Raw genomic sequence first — 21697 nt, 5'->3', positions numbered from 1 at the left:
TTGTCAGCCGTGACCCCCACTCCCTCCATCCTCCCTCTCCACCGGCCCTCCCCTCCTTCACGGTTACATCACAATGCCAGCTGGGCAGCTCCACAGATGGATGGATCGGTGGAATGATGCAGCATGGGAGTTGTACTGGAAAAATATCCCAACAAAGCGAGGAACGCAAAGACTCCCAGACCCGCTCTCCCTCCGTCTTTGTGTGTGTCTCTGTCTCTCATTATTTTCCTCTCATTCCTCCTCTTTGTCCAGACTAAAATAGCCCCACCTCTGTAAAGTCTATTAGCAGCCTAAGGTAAGCCTCTTAGGGGAGACTCTTGCTCTCTCGGGAGCACGGGAAGCACAGCGACACTCGGTAAAGACCAACACAACAATCACACACTGATAAAACCGAGTGAAGGATTTAAGACTGGATATATCAGAGATGAAAAGAGGATTGGACAAGATAGAGAGGAGAGTAAAGTCCTCATACACTATGTTTGACAACAATCTCCACAGGCAGACGCGGCGCACTGCTGCGTCTGAGTGCAAAAGGACATCCGGTTACATCACGTCATTGTTGCATTTCAAAATGATGATAAATTACATTTCGTCCGTATATTATCATGCATTTCCAGTCACCACAAGTTAATGACCTCTCTCCTTTTGTCAGCAAAGCAAACACAACTCACTCAACCCGTATCATATTTGCCTCCCATCCTTATTGTGCTTCTCTACAAACCAACATTTTTGATATTATGAAAGTGTCTGCAAGATACAACCTGTGGCTTTTACACTGTAGGTGAACTGGAAACTCATCACACTCAGTGCAATTAAATGCATTTCAATCATCTCCCTGAGTTTCTAGTGTGTTTTCAGTGTGTTTTCCCTTTGCCCTGCGGTCAGACAGGGATGTGTTAGAAGAAATGGATCCAGCAGGATGAGAGGGGATATACTGAGACATTTTCCAGCAGTAATCTAGCAGCGTGGAGCTCAGGGAACACCCTCTGTTCTTCAATCCATTATCTTAATGAGATGAATGAGATTAACCAGATTAATGTGGTCTGTTTGTCTATCTGCCAATAGACTACAGACTTATTTGGTTGTGTGTGTATGTGTGTGGTGTGAGTGTGTCTCATTCTTCTCACACTTTCTCTCTCTCTCTCTCTCTCACACCAGATCCCTTTAACTGAAATGACCCTACAGCTTCTTTCTAAGGAATCCTAACTCCGATACTGTGAATGTCGGCCTGCTGCGGAAACACTCGGATGAACTCTGTAAAACTGTAACAAAAGAACAAAACAATAACAACAGTAATTTTGTTTTTCATGTGATGTGATTTGGTTGGTGATTCTGTCCCTGTGTTTGCCAGAGTGACAGATTGTCGTCCTCCTGACGGCTAATTCCCCCAAAGCACATGAACTGGCCGCAGAGTGACCTACCTCCATGCTGCGAGGTGGCAGCGCGGTGACCTGGGGTTCGAGTCCAGGACAAGTGTCAGAGTCAAGAGGAGTTCACGACCGAGCTTGAACTGGGAATTTGATATTTAAAGGGATACTTCAACCAAAATCGACAATTCACCAATTTTCTACTCACCATCATGCCAAGGAAGGGTTTGGAGAACTTTCAGAGTCATCAAAACGCTACTACTACAACAAGGCTAAAAACAGAGATAAAATTCATTTTTTCCAAATAGCTTTTTCATGTTGCGGCTTCAGGACACTTGGGTCAGTACAGACGAGCTGTATGGAGGTATTTGGATGTTTCATAGTGTGTGTTTTGAACGATTCAAAAGTGAACTCTATCCACCGCCAGTATATGAAAATCCGTTGCCAGCCGGACCCCGCCTGGAATTTCAAAAGCATTTTGATGACTCTGAAAGTTCTCCAAACACTTCCTTGGCACGACGGTGAGTAGAAAATTGGTGAATTATCGATTTTGAGTGAAGTATCCCTTTAAAGTCTCTCTTAACCTCAAAATCTTCTGGATTACTGTATACTGGTTTTAAATGTGCAGGAATCCAGTGGGATCTAGTTTATAACAATGTATATTTACAGTTATTATGTAATGGGGTGTGTGCACTTCCAAGAACACAGGTGACCCACACTCAACACTGTGCCTGAACGCCTCACACACAAACACACAGTGGACCGGAGCTGCTGCTGCTGCTGCTGCTGCTGCTCACATTAGGCCGCCTGTGCAGACGGGGTCTACAAACACACAGACTCTGACTGACAGAGCAGAACAAAAACAACTCAGCCATATCACAAGATCAAGCTTCAATGTTCAGTGTCTACAATTTCAATGTTTTGAACCTCAGGACAAACTGAAACATGACAGACCAGGTTGTCTACAGAGTTCACACTGGGGATGAACAACGTGTGTGAAAAGATGTGGAGGCAGCATCTCTGGATCACACGAGAAACAGAATTTTTAAAAAACTGTTTAAAGACTTGTTGCTCATGAGTTTCCATTACCACCTTCCTCTCAAACCCAACTGGTGGAGCAGATGGCCCCACCCACTCTGATCCTGGTTCTGCTCAAGGTTTTTGTATCTTTCAGGAAGTTTTTTCCTGCCACTGTTACCGAGCGCTGCTCTCGGTGGGATTTTGTTGGGATTCGTCTCTGAAAGCACTGTCATAAAGAGGAGGTCTGGACCTTGAGATACCTCCGTTGTGAATCAACGCAATATAAATGAAAATTGACGTGACTTCTTGTTCCCATTTGAACAATTATGTCACCTGTCTATCAGGTAGCTCACCACGGCCCCGGCTTGTAGTTGTATTTGCATTCCTGCTCTGAAAAAAGGACATCTATCATTTCAACTCTCCATCCATCCATCCATCCATCTACATGTTGTGCTGCTTTAAAATGGGCCATGCATATCTGAGCCTGCACATACAGTACAGTACGTGCATAATGTATGTGCTTAACTCTCACCAGCCTAGTTCTTCGCCTCGAGACCCGTCAGTCAGTCCGTCAGCCAGTCAGAGCGCTCGCCTTTTGAAGTGCGTGTCCCATCAACCCAATTTCCCGTCTCTCTGTGGGTATTCGCCCGCTGTCGGACCAGCAGCTGAGCAGCAGATCGACCCCCCCCAACCCCCACCACCATCAGAGTCACTTCACCAGAGCACAGCTTGTTCCTCAAACATGTCATCTTATACTGTAGTGCGTTCATTATCAAACCACAGCGACACGTTTGTACAATTTGCAGCCTGGGTGACCTGAGTGATAGTGAGCAGGTGCACCATCGGTTACAAAGCAACTGTTTTACCGTGAAACTATTCAGAGTATGTAAAGAGGAATTTCTAAAAAAAAAGCTCTAAAAGTCACTTTACTTTAAAAAGCACGGTATTTGGCGGCAGCTGGGATCGCGTCAGACTCAGCCGAAGTTCAGCACAAATACACAAACAGTTTCAACCCAGAGGGGATCATTGATCATTCAGTTAGAAAACAGTTGTATCTGTTTGTGTGTCTTCCTGTGTCTCACCTTGGTAGTGAGGATACAGATGCAGTCCATCCTCACCAGTCCCACTGGCAAAGTTTCACCAAAACATCCTCCTGCCGCAACTTCCCTCTGCCACCGCTCGGCCGCTTGTTGCCATTGGAGACATCCTCCTCCTGCCGTCTGTCCGCCTCTGTCCCCTCCTCCTCCTCCTCTTCTTTCGTCCCTCAATCGCTCTCTCTCCTCCCTTTCTCATGTCCTCTCCACCTGTCCTTTCATCAGAGCAGCTAGACAGGATTTCTCCGCTGAAATAGAGGCCGGACTCGGAAACATGGCAGCCGTCCCGCTGCACCTCCGCCCGCCCTCTTGTCTTCCAGCTGCTGTCTTCGCTTTATGGCAGCTGGTAGCCACATTTTGAGCTCATGGAGAGCATGGCTCAGGATATGTATCCGCTCTCTGGCAGAACGCACTCGCCACGAAAATGAAAAAAGAAAAAAAGAAAGAAAAAGAAAAAACGTGCAGAGACGGGCGCGGAAACGCACACACATGGATGCACAGGCAAACACGCACGCAGACAGACGTGTATACGCAGACATAAGCACACACATAAGTACATATACTACACACACACACATACCACTCTGTGCAATTTTATCAGGTCAGTCACTGTTTGGCAGGAGCCGGGCTTGGACTGAGTGAACAGTAACAGTGGTAAAGCGATGGATGCTCTACTTTCAACTTTGACTGTGGGTCTCAAGTTAGAGCTCCACATGCAGCCTGCAGCTCCTCAGAGACCAGATCTCACTCTCAATCAGGATGTTTGGCTTTTTTTTTTTAAAGATGCACGGCATCACTGCAGTTATTGTTGAGTCTGAAACATTAAAACCAAATAAGACCAAACACAACACACACTAGTTTACATTTGTTTCCGTCTCTGTCCTACTCTACTTCTGTCCAGCACCAACCCCCTCCCCCTCCCTCCGCTCTCTCTGCACTCATTGTTGATTCTCTCCCCTGATGCTCACTGCTGCCAACAGGAAGTCAGTCTGACTGCGCTAACGAACATCGTTACTGGGTCTCAATTTCTCGTTCAGGGAGTTAAAAGCAGTAGGAGCCAAAATGTGGAACCTGTGTTGTTTATTACTGTATGTGTTTAGGGTTTAAATATTCTTTTATTTACCATCACTTACAGTAATGGGCATCATTCAAAGACAGAGAGGGCTAAAAATGTTTGCATATTTTCAGTACAGGAACTACTGGTCAGTATATCTTTCTGTTTTTAATAAACATTAGAAAACGCATCTGCATCACAGTAAAGAGCCAACTTCACCTCTTTTTATGGACAATTTATAATGTGTAAAGACTGATATAACATCCTCAGAGTTTACAGTTATTACTTGGTTAATTATTAAAGAAACTGCGACAGACATCTTTTACAAAAATACTGTATTAGAATTAAAATTGTTCTTGCAAGTTTCAGCTCATTGTTCAAAAACCACGGCAAGAAACTGCTCTCAGTGACAAACAGCACAGACACACTCACAGAGTCACTGACCAGCTGCTTCACCTGCAGCTACTTAGCAGCTCAAGACCGGAAACCACAACACAAACAACAAAAAACGGCTCCAACCTGCTGGAAACTGGACCGTTCGTCTGACAGCCAGAAACACAACATCCAATTTAGGGGTTGAACAATTGTAATGATTTTTGTCAGGTTCAGCTGAAATAATCATTTGTATTTCATTTTCACTGAAGAAACATAAAAAAAAATCATGATGCACAGTGCTTCATTCCTTGTCTGTAGTGACACATTTGACTTTTTACCACTTAAACAAATATTGCACTCAGCCATGTTGCAGTTCTGATAACATTTCTGTTGTTGAGCCGTAATCCAAATGAACCTTGATGTTATTTTAACACTTCTGTGTAAACGATGTGTAAACAACCACTAACAAGTTCTCCTGCTTTCGACTGGGTGGGTGTTGTGCTGCCCACACAAGGCCAGAAGAACCAGCAGCTGCAGGTTTGAACAACACCTGAGTAATGTGTCGCAACGCAACACAACAAACAACAGTGAAACAAAGTGAACAGCCTGAAGTGTTATCCAAAAACACCTTCAGAATAACGTCAATAACAGCAACACTTCCTGAGACGTGAGCAGCAACTTTGTGCACAAACCAGCCGATGAGAACAACAGCCCACCTCCCAGCTTTCTGCTGACTCTACAGGACAACACACATGTTGCTGCACTGGAATTGATTCCTCTTGTCATATTATGTAATCCAGTGTAAACCCGTGGTCAAACAGCATACATGATCCGTCCGTCTAGTTCTGGTCTCTGCAGCCTTTTTTTTTTTTGGATTTACAGGTTCAAAAGGAGACAGGTTGTCAAATAAACATGTTTGACTTGTATCAAAACTATTCCCATACGAGAGCAGTGATGTGTCGACACGAAGCAACAGTGGGAGTCTGATTCATACATCTGAGGAATGATACCAGACATGACAGTGATTCCTCTGTATTTGCATTAGCAGGGTGAACTGTGCTCCTCATTTCCTCCTAAGCAGCAGCGTGACACCAAATGACAAACTGCGGTTCTGTCCCAGTCAGGATGGTTCAGATTACAGGAAGATAAAAACATTATTTATCCAGCACCAACTCTGACACACTGATTTAGAGACAATCGTGGCAGTAAATATGTTGCAAGAAAAAGCCGACGTTGCAGCAGCAACAGTTTTATATCTGCCCTGAAAGATGCCAACAAAATCACATCTGAATATGAAAACACAGACTGTTTTTTCCTATTATTATTTTTCTTGTTGATTAGGGTTGCAACTAACGCTTATTTTCATTATCGATTAATCTGTTGATTATTTAAACGATTATTTGATCAGTTGTTTGGTCAAAAAAAGGTAAAAAAATTTGAAAAATGTCAATCAGCGTTTCTCAAACCACAAGATGACGTCCTCAAAAGTCTTGTTTTGTCCACAAACCAAAGAGACATTCAGTTGATTGTCACAAAGGAACAAAGAAACCAGAAATATTCACGTTTAAGAAGCTGAAATCAGAGAATTTTGTCATTTTTTCTTAAAAAACTGCTCAAACCGATTATTCGATTATCAAAATATGGTTGACGATTAATCGATCAATCAATCGATTAGCTCTATTGTTGATCATATGCTCTTTTTTTTTAGAAAAGCCGCCTATGCACCTGTGTTGAAAATTGTGCTATGTACAACCAAGCAAAGCATCTGTACAGCTTCAATGTACTTGTGATGTCCATATCAAATAAAATAAACATAACATAAAGAAATCTCTATATGAGGAGGATTCAAGCCATGACAACTCATAAGAAATCCCTCCCACCTGATCCTGTATAAAACAGCAGCATCATGCAGCTCAGCTCCACAACCCAACAAGCTCTCGAACGAAGCACAAAGAGACAACAGACGTTTTATAGTTCATATTTAGAAACAGTTTCTGTAAAACTCAGGTGTGCAGCCCTGCTCTGGCCTCCAGGCTGCCACCCAGAGACTGAGTCCAGCCACCTGCTGATAGGAGACAATCTGCACCTCGCTCTGCTATTAGCTGCAGAGCGCTTTGCTGCAGGTTTCCTCAGGCACCAACACACACAAAGAAGAAAAACAGAGATGTCTTACCTTGTTGGGGGTCAGTGGGGTTGTAGCCGGCCTGGGGCTGGCTGGACCGAGGCCGGGTCCGGGGCTGGGGGTGGAGGTGGAGGTGACTTTACCTGACCCAGGGATGGTGGGGCTGAGAACAGAGATCAGGTGGAGAGAGGGTGTCTGGAGGTGAACTCTTAAAACTGTCAGATATTATTCAGCACTTTCTACACATGAGGTCCCTGCACGCACAGCATCACCTGCATCATCAGTTTGTGTTTCGTAAAATGTGAAAATACACACACAGACAAAGTGCTGCAGGTGCAATAATCTGCTAAAAAATAACTAACGTGGCAGGTCTGCAATTAAGAGGTTAAAAATACACAAAGTGACAAGTGACTAAAAACAAAATGTGACCTTTGGTGAAGGAGGTTTTCCATTCACGACTCCAAAGGCCTAAGGGAATGTACTTCTTTTAATCCGCTCAGACTTAAAACAGAGTTATCTGAACCTCGTTCCAGAGGGCACTCGCTGCTGCTGGCCCAGAATCTAAACCTAAAGCTTTTTGTTGAGGCCACAGGAAAGTGATGGGACCGATTGGCCAGTGATAAGTCCTCTAACGCATTTGTTTTAGCTCTGATCAGATCACCACACCAGAACTGTGAAGCAGGAGTGGTGTGTCTCAATTCGAAAACTTCCATACTTAAACTACGGTAAGTATTTTGAGTATGTAAGTGTGTCTCAAATGACAAGTATGTGAAAATGCAGTGTACTGGAAGAACCCGGATGGTTGCACTCAAAACGGTCCAAAAGTTGAATGTTGAACGATGGACGCTTCACACCCTCAATGATCGCCGTCTTGGCTACGTAGCAGAACGTTAATAGGTAAATCAACCTACCGGTAGGCAAATGATTTCCGCAAGTAAGAGGAGCCAGCTGATTATGGCGCCGTAATCTCCACCTCGCATTAAAGAGGTGACACACACAAGCAAAGAAAAAAAACAAAACAACGTAAGGCGTTCATTACCACTAATTGAAATAACAAACAAGCCGGTAGATGTGTTGACGGGCGATGATAGTGGTCCAAAAAAAAGAAAACATGGGCAACCGTTGCGATCGTTAGTTCCGGTAAGTGCACAACAACAGTATTCGATTTGAGACAATGATTAACCGTGAAAATGTGCACACTACAGAAGTAAGTACATAGTGTAGTATACTACATGACAGTGAACTCATTGAAGTATTCCAATCGAGACACAGCAAAGGTCGGACCTGAGCTTTCCTTGATAATCTTGAACATCCCAGCAATGATTAATCAGATGAGTTGGTTAATAATAATAAGAAAAAGCTGGTCGTACCTCAGGTGGGGTCCTTTGGTCAGCGGCCCTGGAGGACTTGTGGGGCTGAGGCTGCTGAAGGTGAACTGCCCCTGGTTCTGGCTCGCTGGACTCACACTGGGAGGGACTTTGCCCGATCCTGGGTCTTTGCTGGTCCAGACCCCCGTAGAGACGACTGCAGCATCCGAAACCCTGTCAGGACCTGGACTGGTGGAGTTGTTGGGGCTGATCAGTTTGTCTGGAGCGGTCGGAGGTAAGAGGCCCTGGATGGTGCTGGAGACGAGGGCTGAGACGGTCACCAGGTTGAGGTCGGGGGAGACGGGGAGGCTCTGTGGGTTGGTGGAGGTGGTGGAGCTCCCTGAGGAGGAGGTGGCGGTCAGAGGGGGCTTCGCTCCGTTCAGCGATACAACAACAGGAGGCGTTTTCACGGAGCCAGTTGGAGTCTGAATCCCGTTCGCTGTGGCAGCAGCGGTGGGAGACGAGGGTTTGGACGTCTCCGCTGCCGAGGCTCCGGACTGGACGGGAGGAAGAGGAGCTCGGTACTTGACCTTGCCGGGCTGCGACGGAGGCGAACCGGCCTGTGTCGATGGGGGCGACGCCCTTTTCGGGGGGACTCCGGCTGGGATTGGAGGGGCTGGGGACTTGATGGACCTGGGTTTTGGGGTGAGAGGTTTGGGCTGAGGTGTTACTGGCTGAGGAGCCGGTGGACTCACAGGACCAGCGGAGGCCTGTGGCTGGGCGGGGGGTTGTTCCGGTGGGCTGCAGGAGGCAGGGGGCTCCTGGAGGCCGGGGGCTCCTCCTGGGTCCTGGGTAGGACCGTCGATCTGGTCCCCAGAACGTTTACTGTCTGAGAGGATGGTCAGCTCATAGTACTCCTGGATGTCTACAGGTGGAAACACAGAAAGCAAAACCATGATGAACGACTGAAGAGTCCAAGTTATGACTGAATGAATGCATGACTATTAATGACTAATTATAAAAATGAATAATAAAACAATAGTGAATGAATTACTGAATATCAGCGGGAAACTTTCATCATCAAATAATATAAAGCTTTGAGAAACGATTATTTAATAACCTGAAATTAATCATCAACCGCTCTGACAATCATTTAATCACAGGTCATTCGTTAATCAACAAACTATAAATGCTCTTTGCTCCAACTTTTACACTGTGACAATGTAGTGATTTTTGTTTCATATCATCATCAGCCGAGTCGAGCATCTGAATAATTTGAAAAGTTGGTCAAACAAAACAAGACGTATCAGAAAATGTGATCTTATCAATCAAAGTCTTTGAGTTCGCCATCATTAATGAAACAGAGCTGATACACCAGTGACCTCTAGTGGCCACATGAGGGAACTTCCATCATAGTTTTGGCTCCTGAAGTGTCCCAACCTTGTTCCTCATTTTAAGGAGGAATGAATGGTTGATCCCTCTGTCATTTCCTTTTTTTGGACGTGAGCTCACTGAGCGACTGTTACAATCGCAGGTTTCACTTCCCCCTGCTCCACAACTGACAGACAAACTCCACACTAAATCAAACACATGGTTGTGTGAGCTCAGGCTGCCAACTCCAACAACAGGTGACAATAAAAGAGATAGCAGGAAGAGTAATGAAATATTCAATATGGGAGGGGAAAGGAGAATGAAATGAAGTAGAGCAGGTACAAATGAGGATGAAACAGGCATCAAATATTAGACATGACTACAGTTCAACAGACAATATTCAAACATATTAGATGTTACAGTGGATGAAGTCAAATGTCTTTAACAGTAATGATCAATAAGGAGGTTAAAGGTTAAAGCTGCAGGAAGTCCATCTCATGTACACACACATACACATTCACACGCAGAGGAAGCAGTATTACTGCACCAGCCACAGGTGTGGGCGTGGCTCAGAGCGGGTGGGACCGGAGATTAAGAACCTGTTTGTTGTCTCACACACTCACTTTCTCACACATACACACACACAGACAGGGCCCGTGTTTTCCTTTCAAACAGGAAACTTCACCACAAGCAGCTCTAACTGGTGAGTGAAGCTCCATTCGGACGACTTCTTCACATGCTGCACATACTTCAGATGTGTGCTCTGTTTTCTACAAGGAGTCCTGTGTGTCCTATGACGGGCCGTGTCACGCCTACTCCTGCGTGCACTGATCTCTCTGTTTCCTGGGTGAACAGTCATGTGATTATATAGGCTCAAACATCTTATAGAAACCGTGAGAACATGTGTATGAGACCAGTCAAGTCTTTCTGCTGCCGTCCCACTGGCCCACTGTCGTACAGAGACACTTGTCTTTAAGACTTATACACAGTCCTAAACGTACAACATCTTTCCTGACAGACACATGACACTAATCCATCAAACCAACCTGGCAACATGACACTGAGCTCTTGGACTTGTTGAAATAAACAACACAAGAACTGTGTTAAAGGGTCAGTTCATCCAAATCACAAAAATCTGCAGCTGGTTTGCAGCTGATAAAACATTACATTTACATTTTAACATTGTAAAAAAAAAAAAAAAAAATGCTTAAATGTCCTAAAAGAGCCTAAACAACCTTTTTTTTTTTTAAGAACCACCCCTAATGTCCATTCATTTATTCACTGGCAACAAATTCAACACCACGCCTTCAGAGTCTATTCACCTCTAGCTGTTAAGTCCAAATAAAACAGAATAATGGGAAGGTGAACAAGCCTGACAGCATTTAAAAGCTCAACCCAGGCTTCAAAATCAATAGGTCATATTGTAACAGCAGGTTTAAATGTGTGTATAAATAAACAGCTGAGTGGTTGGATACACATACACTAAAAGGCAGATCATCCTTACCGAGCAGAGCGCTGAAGAGCTGGCTCTGGAAAACATTGATGACCCGGTCCAGGGACAGCTGGAGCTGGTGGTCTTCCTCCACGTGGCCCGGTTTGCTTCGATTCTGGTTCTGCTGTCTCTGGTCTAATTTGACCCGGTACTGCTGGAGCAGCTCCAGAGCTCGCTGAGCATCTAAACACAACACATACAAATCAATAACACACAACTACTGATAGAGAAAGAAAGACACAATATCTGAATGAGTCCTAGATTAAGATGTGATTAAAACTGTGACTGGTTCAGATCTTATTAAAGGACATTTTTTAGCAGTGCCAGAGTGTTATCTCAAGTCCTTGTTTTTCTGCAACCAATTCCTGTGTTCAAATGCAACTTCAAAGGTAGATAAAAATATGAAACACGTGGAAAACAAGGTGTCCATCTATTTTTTTCACAGTAATTTTAAACAACAGGGGTCTCTTTGGTGAACACTGAACATTTATACTTTTCATCTGGACTTTATGGACTGGTGACTTCTATTACATTTGTTAAGCACGTGTTTGAGCTGCCCTGGTGCAGCAGCAGGGCAGGAGGGTATAAACAGTTTATGGTGTAAAAAGGAGCCCTGCAGACTGCATTCCGCCCTCTGTGGCTCTGTGAACAGCTGATTAAAGCAAACTCTGTGGAAATGTGTCAGCGGTGAGCCTCCACACGTCAAAACCAAACTGCAGCCAGATTTATGGCTTTTTAATTAATAGAAGTCGGCATGAATCCTTTGCTGCATGTCTTTAATACAACTTGGAGTATTTAGATTTATTGTTAAATCGTAATTCCTTCAACATAGATGCATTTCAATGCAGACTAGCCTGCTGAAAACAAACTAAAGAGTAGATTTAAATATTTCTAAAGTGCTAATTTGCGCATTATCTGTTCGCCGAATTCACCGTAAGGTCTGAACGAGCAGTAAAAGCTCCTGGGTTACGACCTACGAGCTGTCTGTGTTCATCAATAAACAGTCAAACGGTGAATTTGCGGTTTTTGTGGAGAAGTTTCGTGATGTGTCGTTAACTTTGACGCTAGAGAGGAGCGCCTCGCGACATCAACGTGAGCTTCCAGTCTGTCAAAGTGAAATGAACCGAGTCGTTTCTTTAACAAAACAAAAACACATGTCTGTGAAGACTACACTTATGGACATAAAGACCGACGAAAAAACAATTTAAAAGACTTTTATTTACCTTTCTGTCGCACGGGCATGGTGACGCGCGCAGTCCAGCACTCCTCCCCGGGTGTGTGTGTGTGTGTGTGTGGCGCTGTTTTTACAGATGTGTGCGTCTGTCTCGGGACAGCCTGCCTCCAAAGTGGGACAGCGCGCTGACACCACGGTCCTCTGGTTTGTCAAGTTGTCTTTGTGGACCGAAAGAAGAGGATAGAAGAAACTTCATGAATATCCGGAAGTCCAGCGGAGAACAGAGAAAATCGTCCCCGGTTCATGTCAAACGTCGACGTTCATAATTGGACTTAGTACCCGGAGCTGTAATTGTGTTGTGTTTTTTTTTTACTCCCTCCTTCTCTTTCACTTTGACTCTCCCTCTGGCTCTACGGTGGGAGAAAAAAACTAGTCCTCCATTCCTTCATTCAGGTGTCTGGACTCAAAACGTTGTCAGACCGGTTTTTAGGCTCCTATGGGAAGAGACCAAACACACACAAAACACTGTACACACGACTAAAAGTGCCTGAAAGACACACATAGACAGAGAGAGAGAAAGAGTGATAGAGAGAGACTGTCATCCAAACGCCATTAAAGCCGGTTTTGTTTGAGAGGCTGCACATAAGCAGCTTGTGTATGTCGGTTGTATTGTCATGTTAAACAGGTGTATTGTGGTGCAGGAGGGGATCAAAGCCTGCAGGGTCTGCACACTGGATCTACATCTAATCCATTCAACTCTGAGTATAGATTTAGGTTTACATATACTGATTAGACTCCCATGTAACCTATAAATCACATTGGTAGTAGGCAATATTGACCTGTGAAGATATGAAAGTACTCTGCACTGAAGGGGGTTGGTGTAGGATTAATGTCATTTTATGGAGCCCACATGCATGCACACACACACAAAAGAAAGAAAAACACTATCATCTTGTAAAAAAAAAAAAAAAATACAAAGGTGTATGTGAGGGATCCAGTTGAAATGTCACAGGTGTAATCCCACTGGCAGTTCAGGCAAGTTCATCCCTGTGTGGGTTTGGTGGTATTGTCATGGTAAACAGTGAATTGGATGAGGAGATTAAAAAGCTGCACTAGCTATCCCAGGCTTGTCTGCACCTCTCAGCCCAGTGGATCAAGGCTGCCAGGGCCTAGTTTACTCAAAACAACACGTCCGAGTCCTCACAGGAAAATACAACATTCATCATGTCTGTAACTCAGTGGGAAAAGAAAACAGTGAGTCAGACGTCTTTGGGGAAATCAAGTCAAAGTCACGTTGTTGAGAGTCTTTGCTAACAGGTGACATCAATTTACACAGTATTTTGATGATAACAAAAAAGTAGCATAATCAAAAATTAATGTAAACATGGAAATGGTTTCAAAATTATGATACCTAATTTACAGAACTAATTGAAAACAACTGTTGAGCCTGTTCATGTCAGGAAAGATAATAGAGTGGCTAACGACAGTGGGGAGCGTACCTATGTTCCCCGGGTCCTATATAGGACCCTCTTTTTGAAAAAGGGTCCTACGTTCCCCGTTTTTCCCAAAAAGGGTCCTATGTTCCCCGGTCGCAATACATACTGGGGAACATAGGACTTTTTTTCCAAAAAAGGTCCTATGTTCCCCACTGTTGCTGGTCGATGGACTCTCTCTACTTATCTGGACTCTCTATCTATCTGGCCTGTCTAGCCTCTACCTGGTCTTCAGTGCCTAAACCCAACCAATGCCATGGGACAATTACACTTCTCACTCCAAGTCACATATATGTTCCCCATATAAAGTGGGGAACATAGGACCCGGGGAACATAGGGATGATCCCACGACAGTGCTAACTGGCTAACAAATGATTTGACAAATCTGTTCAATCACTGTTTTGGTGATTCTTTGTTGAGTCAATAACTCCCATATTTAAGATAGCACATCTCCGATTAAAATTAAATGAAAGCGTTTTTATGTAGGTCCATTACCGCCCAAAAAATTTGGCCAACAATTATGTTAACAACCTTACAGTAGCTTGACCACAAGGCCAATAATCCATGTTTAGCTGTGCTTATCCCTCTTGCAAACATTTTTTTTTTTAAATTATTTTCAACAAGTACCTTATTGTCACTACTGTTTAGAATATTTCTTTAAAAGAAAAAAGTGTCTAACAACAAAGCTAACTATTTTACAGTAACTTCGGCCAATGACCCATTTAGCTTTGCTTATATCTGTAACAAATTTGCGAAGTAGTCTTGTAACTTACTAAACTAAGCTAACTCTTAGTGCATCATAATATACAAAATACAACATGTAGCCTATATAAGACATATTTGGACTTGTTGGAAGTTTTTAGGTTTGACCACGTGCCCTTCTCGTCGCGCTAAGCTAGGCTAATTGCATCCCAATCATCTGCTGGCTTGACAGAGAGGAAACTGTTATTGATTTTCTAATTCAACTCTGGGAAAAGACAGCAATTTCCCAGTATGCAGCAGTGGACATTTTATAGCTTGTACTTTGTCCAGTTAAATTTAAATGAAACTTTATGATAAAGTTTGATTTCAGGGTTTAGGATTCATCAGATGCCAACAACTGTCAGAGTAACAAAAAAGTTTTTCTGCCTCACACACGTCAGTTCTGCGTGTTGGACACAATATACTGTATGTCTCGGTCCTGCCTCTGGACAATGCATCAATTGTGGGGACACTTCATCTGCATACACACACACAGTCATCATCACACACTCATCTCACATATGCAGGCAGCAGCTGAATGCAGGTCATGGACCCAGTCTCTGGTATTGTTATTGATCAGGTCACAAGAGCTTATTGACTGCTTTGGAGAGTGCACAAAAACTCTCGCTCTGTAGGCTATCTCTTACATGCACAAACACACACATACACACACAAACACACACACACACACATACTTATGGCAGCATAATGTAGCCTATTACTCTGCGTATGTGTGTGGGAGGAGGATTTATGCATGATTGTGTAAGTGGGTTGGTCAGTTAGCACACAGAGGTATCATTTTGTCCAAACCAGTGTGTAAAAGACAGAGTAAAGAGGAACGGGAACAAAGGGACATCATTCTGCTTTCGTCAATGTGTGCAGAAGTGTGTGTGTGTGTGTGTGTGTGCTACTAGCCTCTATTGTTAATTGTCGGCCTGGACCACAGTGAGAAGAGTTGTTCTAAAGAGGAAAGTGATGCCAGGAGAACAGCGGGGAATGGTACAAGACAGACTGGCGTGAACGTTTAGCCAGTGATACCTATATTATTAGGATCCGGCTGCGTATTATTATACAGCATAAAACAGTGTATTGCAATTCCATAATATAGAGGCAGAATAAAAGCAAAAGCTTACTTAACCAAAATGTGGAGAAATAGCATTAGTAAAATGTATAGAGTAATAACTTTACGGAGAAAACCCTTATGTAAAAGTTGCCTGTTTAATTAATAAGGATGCATTAGCGTGTAACTAGAGTTTTAATGTGGTGAGGAACTTTAACCAAAATGGGCAATCAGGGTAGAAGGGCCTTGGTAAGAGAAACGACCAACAACCTGATGGTCGCTCTGGCTGAGCTCCACAAAACCTGAGTGGAAGTGGGAGAAAAGGAAAAACATCATTGCAATTCTCCACTAATCTGCTTGGGCTTTGCAAAAAAAACCACCAAGGATGATGGACCTGATGGACTCAAACTGGGAGAAACAAGATTCTCTTGTTACGTCTGAAGAAACCAAGATTGATTGATTGTTTGGCCTCAGTTCTAAGTGTTAGGTCTGGAGGAAATTAGAAACAGCTCATCACCCCGAAGGTGACGCATGGTGGTGGCTGAGTCCTGCTGTGGGAGTGTTTCCAGCAGCCAGGATGATGAGACTGGTCAAGGTTGAAGGAAAGCTGAAAAGAGCAAAGTACGAAAACCTGGTCCAGACTACTTAGGACCTCAGACTGAGCCTACAGTTCAGCTTCCAATAGGCAGAGGGGCTTCAGGACAACCTGAAGGGGAAACATCCCACACCTGAGAGTAGCTGCCCAGTGACAGACGATCTACAGAGAAGTGGCAGAAAATCCCCAAATCCAGGTTTGTAAAGCCTGTTGTGTCATCCCCAAGAAGATTCAAAGCCCCCACAGGTGTTTCAGCTTAGTAAAACCAAAAGTGGCACATCTGCAAAACTGTTAAATTAAACAAATGGCACTACTCAAATAGGTGTAGATATATAATTTAGTCACACTGAAAGATGAATGAGCACATAGGGCAAAGTTGGGATGAATTAGACTAATCATTAAAGTTCCCTGTCATTAATGCCCATTAATGGATAATAAAGTTGTGAATAAATCAAAGGCTGAGTACAGTCGGTGTCAAATAGTTCAGGAGAGAGAATATAAAGCATCTCTCTTTCTCACTGTGCTAAGATTTTCATTGGGAAATACAGTAATACCACACGAAGAAGCTGAAGGTCAATTTACAGCAAAGGTCTCTACTGTGTGTAGTCTAATTATGAATAATCAATAATCAGTTTAGTTTATGTGCAGACTGGTGCTGATGTGGAGTGTGCGTAGGATATTTATACACAATACAAAAATACTCACCACAGTGGACCAGAATTTGTCTCTGAGCTCCTGAAAAACACTGAAGCACTGATGGTTTTTCGACCTTAATAAACAGCTTGACACTCAGCCGTGCCTCCGTGATCCTGGGCTCAGATGAGTGTCAAGAGTGGATGAGATGGACGGATAGAGAGGGATGAAGAAGAGTCAGGCTGTTAGACTAATGGACACGGACAAAAGGAGGGACGTCTGCTGAGATGACGAGAGGCTCTGCTGAGTTTAATCCACAGAGAAGCTGAGGGAACTCAAATCTCCCACAGACCTGCTGAGGTGATCCTCATCCCTCTCGCTCTCTCTTCATCACACGCTTCCTGTCATTACTTCATCTCTTTCCCTTCTTTCTCCACTTTGTTGCTTCACCTTTTCTCTTTTAGTATCCTCCTTTCCTTCCTCCTATTTTCCTTCCCTTATTTTGACTCCCACCTCTTTCCTCATCTCTCTTATATACTCTTACCTCCTCCTTTCCTCTTCATGACTTCACACTTTCTCTCTCCCTTCTTCATCACTCCACGTCTCCCTCTTTCTCTCTTTCCTCACTTCTGTCTTTCTATTTCAATAAAAGGCACAGAGACAGAGAAACAAAATGAGTGACATCAAACTCCCCCATCCATCCAAACACAGAGCTCAGTGCATTAGAAGGAACCCTGATTTACCAATAGTGACATTTTTATTATTTGTACAATAGAGACTTTAGTACATTATTCAAAACACTTCTTATATACTGAAAAAATGGTACGTCCCAAAGCCCAAAATGGCTCCAGTATAATCGCTGCACAGCATTTTTTCAATTTTATACATATATTATTTTTTGTAAAAACTGTATCTTAAATAGTATGTACAGATAGCGTCTGCAAAATGCATTCTAAACACATGATATATATTATATATACTTCGGCAATTACATTTCTCCGCGTTAATACTCAAACTTAAAACTGGAAGGATTTCAACTTGCATGTGCAAATAAATAAAGAAATAAATAGTTCTGTTAAATCGTCACTAAAATTTGTCCAACTTATAACTCGACAGCGGTTCTCTCTTCAGAGGTCAAAGTACTTTTTGTCACACAACAGAAGAAGCAGCATTCAAGTTGGGTAGGTGTAGGTACTGCAGAAAGCATGAGTACATTCACAATCAATATGAGTCATTTTAAATTGGATTTCATTCACAGCTATGTACAGTGACACCGTCCTCAGCATTTGTTCAGCTCTTATGTAGTTTTAAACACATAGAAAATGACTGTTTTTATAGTCATATACATATATATATAATATATATTTGTATAACACAAATTCACAATTACAGTAGAAATACATTTTATACAGTTTTGGATAGTACATGTGTAGGTCTCCAAGTCATACTGTGCGTACTTCCATCCATAACTTTGTTATAAGTGTCATTATAAAATATCACAATTTTTGAGCAAAGCTAAGGTATATCAATATATTTAGAAAGAATTACCTGAAACATGTAGTAAAAAATAATTATATTATCAAACCTTTTTTCTCTGTTCTCATCACAATATCTTTGATATTTCAAACTCTAAACAGGGGTTGGGTGGGTACCTGTGGTTAAGATCTCAACCACACGACCAAATCTGTGCCATTTTGTGTCCCTTGTGTTGAATTAACTAAACTCTAATGCTTATTAGGGAGCGTCGACACAAAATGGACACAGGATGTCGCCGTCATGTCAAGTAAAAGCAGAGGACAGTGAGGGACGTTGTTTTGCTCTGGATGAAACATCAGATGTTACACAGAACAAAAACAAAACTCACTGTCACCAAAACGTCTTCAGGACTCGTGTTGCATTTACACACAGACAGAAAAATCGGCCTCTTCACTTCTTTTTTTCTTTTTTCTTTTTTTTTTCTGAGGTTACTTCTGTCATGTCAATACAATTTCTGGAGCGTGACAACAAAGGCTGGATTTTTATCATGCTGCCATGGCTCCAAGTCTGGATTACTTCCTCACTGCTTATTTAAAAATTTGAACATTCACCAAAATTGGCAGATATAAATTCTCCTGCACAGCTGGTCAATTAGCATCGCACAAAGAGATTTGAAGTGTCACCAGAAACCTCAGTGACTCAGATTAGATAGTTTCCTGATTGTCAAAATCTGATTCAATAGCAGTTTTACCCATTAAGACGCCAATATGTGTTTTATATTGAGTCTTCTCTCCAGAGGTCAGCAGAACTAATGTTTGCTGACACTTGGATTTGAAGCCAGGCCAACCGTTAAAAACCAGTTTCTCCACTAAACTCCAGTCACGCTGCTCCTCTCATGGTCAGATCAGATCTGAGCCATGCGGAGGTAAAGCTCTAATGTTGTGGGCCTGTGTAAAATACAACCAGGGAGGGAGGGAGGGAGAGAGAGAGGATCCATATGGCACCAACTGCAGAACATCAGTCTCACTGAAACTCAGTGGTATAATACATAGAGAGTGTGGATCTCTAGAAGCCAACAGAGAACGGCTGGCTGACAGTGAGCGACAATGTGAGAGCATGCTGTGACTTTATCATACAACTCAACAGCCCCAAGGTGATGTGACACTGCTGGAACAGTACTAGAAAACAGGACCTCAAAATATGGCACAGACATCATGAATAATGTTACAGTGTGTATGTATGTGTATGTGTATGTGTATGTGTATGTGTATGTGTGTGTGTGTGTGTGTGTAGTAGTGTTTGAATTCTGACTTCAAGCTGGAGCAGACAGGGCTTCACTAGTAGTGCACAAATCACACCATTGGATAATGTGTTGTGTATGACGGCACATTTGTGTATGTGTGTATGTGTGTGTGTGTGTTTGCCTGTTAGTTCATGTGCATGGCAGTGTGTGTGTGTAAACATTAGCGTGACTAGCTCGATAGATGGCACTGCAGGACAGGTTAGGCTCTGCTGAAAAGCTCAATGGGCCGAGCCTCAGAAATATTGCTTTAGCTCTTTTCAGCACAGCTGTGCAAGCAACAGTTTAAAAGACAACGACAAAAAGAAAAAAAAAGAGGAAAAGAAAACACAGGTAGCAGTAATGGAGTATGAAAAGTGTTTTCTATACAGAAATAAATCAGTGGTATACTTTAGAAAATTGTCCATTTGGAAATTATCCCTGTATATTCATAAGAGAGAATTCAGAATGTGGTTTATCAACAATAATTATATTAATCATAAACTTTTAGAGCTGTCTGTCCAGGCCCCAAAGAGAGAGCAGCTCCACAAAGCTGCAGCTCTATATATATATATGTACACAAGGCAGAAAGTCTTAAGTTTTTCAATTTCTGTACATTGGAGGCAATAATACCTGCAGAAACAGAACAGAAGACAGAAACACAAGAGTAAAAGAATAAAACACAGGACAGGAAAAAATAAATAAAGAGAGGAACAGAAAACAAGAGACTAAAGAGGAAAAAAAATAAGACTGCAGAGAAGAAAAACAAAAAGTAGAACAGGAGACCAAATACAACAAAGGGAAGTGAACCGTGTGCTACACAAAACAACTCATTAAAAATCCATCATGGACTGCAAAATAAAAAGCAGTGGAGAAAAGCAAAAATACCCCAGAACCATAACTAACCAACAAAAACAGACTACTCAGACTGACCGATCAGATGACTGCCTAATTAACAAACCAACCACAAAATCCAAACTGCAGCAGCCCTGTAGGGACTCAAACGTTTCGAGTCCTCTTGTGGTCCATCCAGCCGTCGATCAGGTCCCTGACCGCCGGTAGACAGGAGAGCCGATATGTTTCCTATGGTACATTTGGCACTAGTATTTGCCTTTGGTCCAGCAATAGGCAAATAAACGTCTGTGTGTTCCTCTAAAAAGGTAAAAAAGGCGGCTCATTTTTCAGTTCCACGAGCCTCCAGCGGAGGACAGGTGGGGTGGCGTGGGATGGCGATGAGCAGAGAAAAGAAGCATTGTTGTGTTTTGTTTTGTTTTGTTTGTTATAAAACTATTTCTAGCACATGCTGCTGTCTCTCAGAACCACCAAGTCCACCGTCCGCTGGAAACTCTTCAGCAGAGAGACGGCTGTCTCATGCTCCATGTGTAAAAAACTATGTCCGTTAGCCTGCAAGGCAAACACGCAGCACAGTCAAAAGCATGTGTGTGTGTGTGCGCGCATGTATGTATAGAGGTATGTGTGCTGCAGTATTTCCATACACATGTCTATGTGTGAGTGTGTTTGTGGGAGGATGGAGGGTCACTGCCATCATTATCTCAGTAACACATCACTGTTGGGGAAAAGAGAGAGAAGAGGAGGAGCTACACAGTCATGCTGTAGAGAGAGAAGGGGTAAAGACAAAAAAGGGCTTTTAGATGAGGTCATCCAGCTACACTGTACATCTGTGGAGAGAAGATGACGGGGGAGGAGAGAGGGGAGGAAAGCATGGAGGGAATGAGAGATGGGAGGGAGGGAGGGAGGAGCCCCCCACTTTACAAACAGTTCATTTGGGGCTTATTTATACCAGTAATATCAATAAAACACATGTAGCACAGATTTTTTCCCCCTACTATTCTAATTTAGTGTTTATTGATTTCATCTGACTGAGTCGGAAAATCCTCCAATAGCCACTGGATTGTTGCCCCCAGGAAAAAGTACCCCTCCTCAGGGCCCAACAATACATCACTTCTGCTTAAACATTGTACTGTATTGGTGTTTACTTGTAACAAATTCCAATTTGTTTGTTTTTTTATTATTTAAACTCATA

General features: G+C 43.0%; 2 protein-coding genes across 13 annotated transcripts in view; both read right to left on the bottom strand.

Annotated features, from left to right (window-relative positions):
• LOC146989058 (discs large homolog 1-like protein) overlaps positions 1-12565 on the bottom strand; it is a 114665-nt gene extending 102100 nt beyond the window's left edge. For all 4 annotated transcript variants that reach the window (XM_085774992.1, XM_085774993.1, XM_085774994.1 and 1 more), the window contains exons 1-4: positions 12426-12565; positions 11215-11385; positions 8403-9264; positions 7084-7195 (exon numbers count right to left, since the gene is read on the bottom strand). In XM_085774992.1, the coding sequence (XP_085631118.1) occupies positions 7084-7195; positions 8403-9264; positions 11215-11385; positions 12426-12444 (1164 nt within the window). In that variant the 5' untranslated portion in view covers positions 12445-12565. The remainder of the gene's footprint in view (positions 1-7083; positions 7196-8402; positions 9265-11214; positions 11386-12425) is intronic.
• A 5071-nt stretch (positions 12566-17636) lies between these two features.
• The window catches only part of lrrc7 (leucine rich repeat containing 7), a 72857-nt gene continuing 68796 nt past the window's right edge, over positions 17637-21697 (bottom strand). For 5 of the 9 annotated variants that reach the window (XM_085774982.1, XM_085774987.1, XM_085774985.1 and 2 more), the window contains one exon: positions 17637-21057. In XM_085774982.1, the coding sequence (XP_085631108.1) occupies positions 20947-21057 (111 nt within the window). In that variant the 3' untranslated portion in view covers positions 17637-20946. Of the gene's footprint in view, positions 21265-21697 lie in introns of all 9 variants that reach the window. The other 4 variants (XM_085774983.1, XM_085774986.1, XM_085774988.1 and 1 more) reach the window with 1 other exon arrangement.

The sequence above is a fragment of the Trachurus japonicus genome, chromosome 4, assembly GCF_045865225.1.
Source record: "Trachurus japonicus isolate A0001 chromosome 4, Traja_1.0".
In the NCBI taxonomy this organism is placed as follows: domain Eukaryota; kingdom Metazoa; phylum Chordata; class Actinopteri; order Carangiformes; family Carangidae; genus Trachurus; species Trachurus japonicus.
This window is presented reverse-complemented; position numbering and strand designations above follow the sequence as displayed.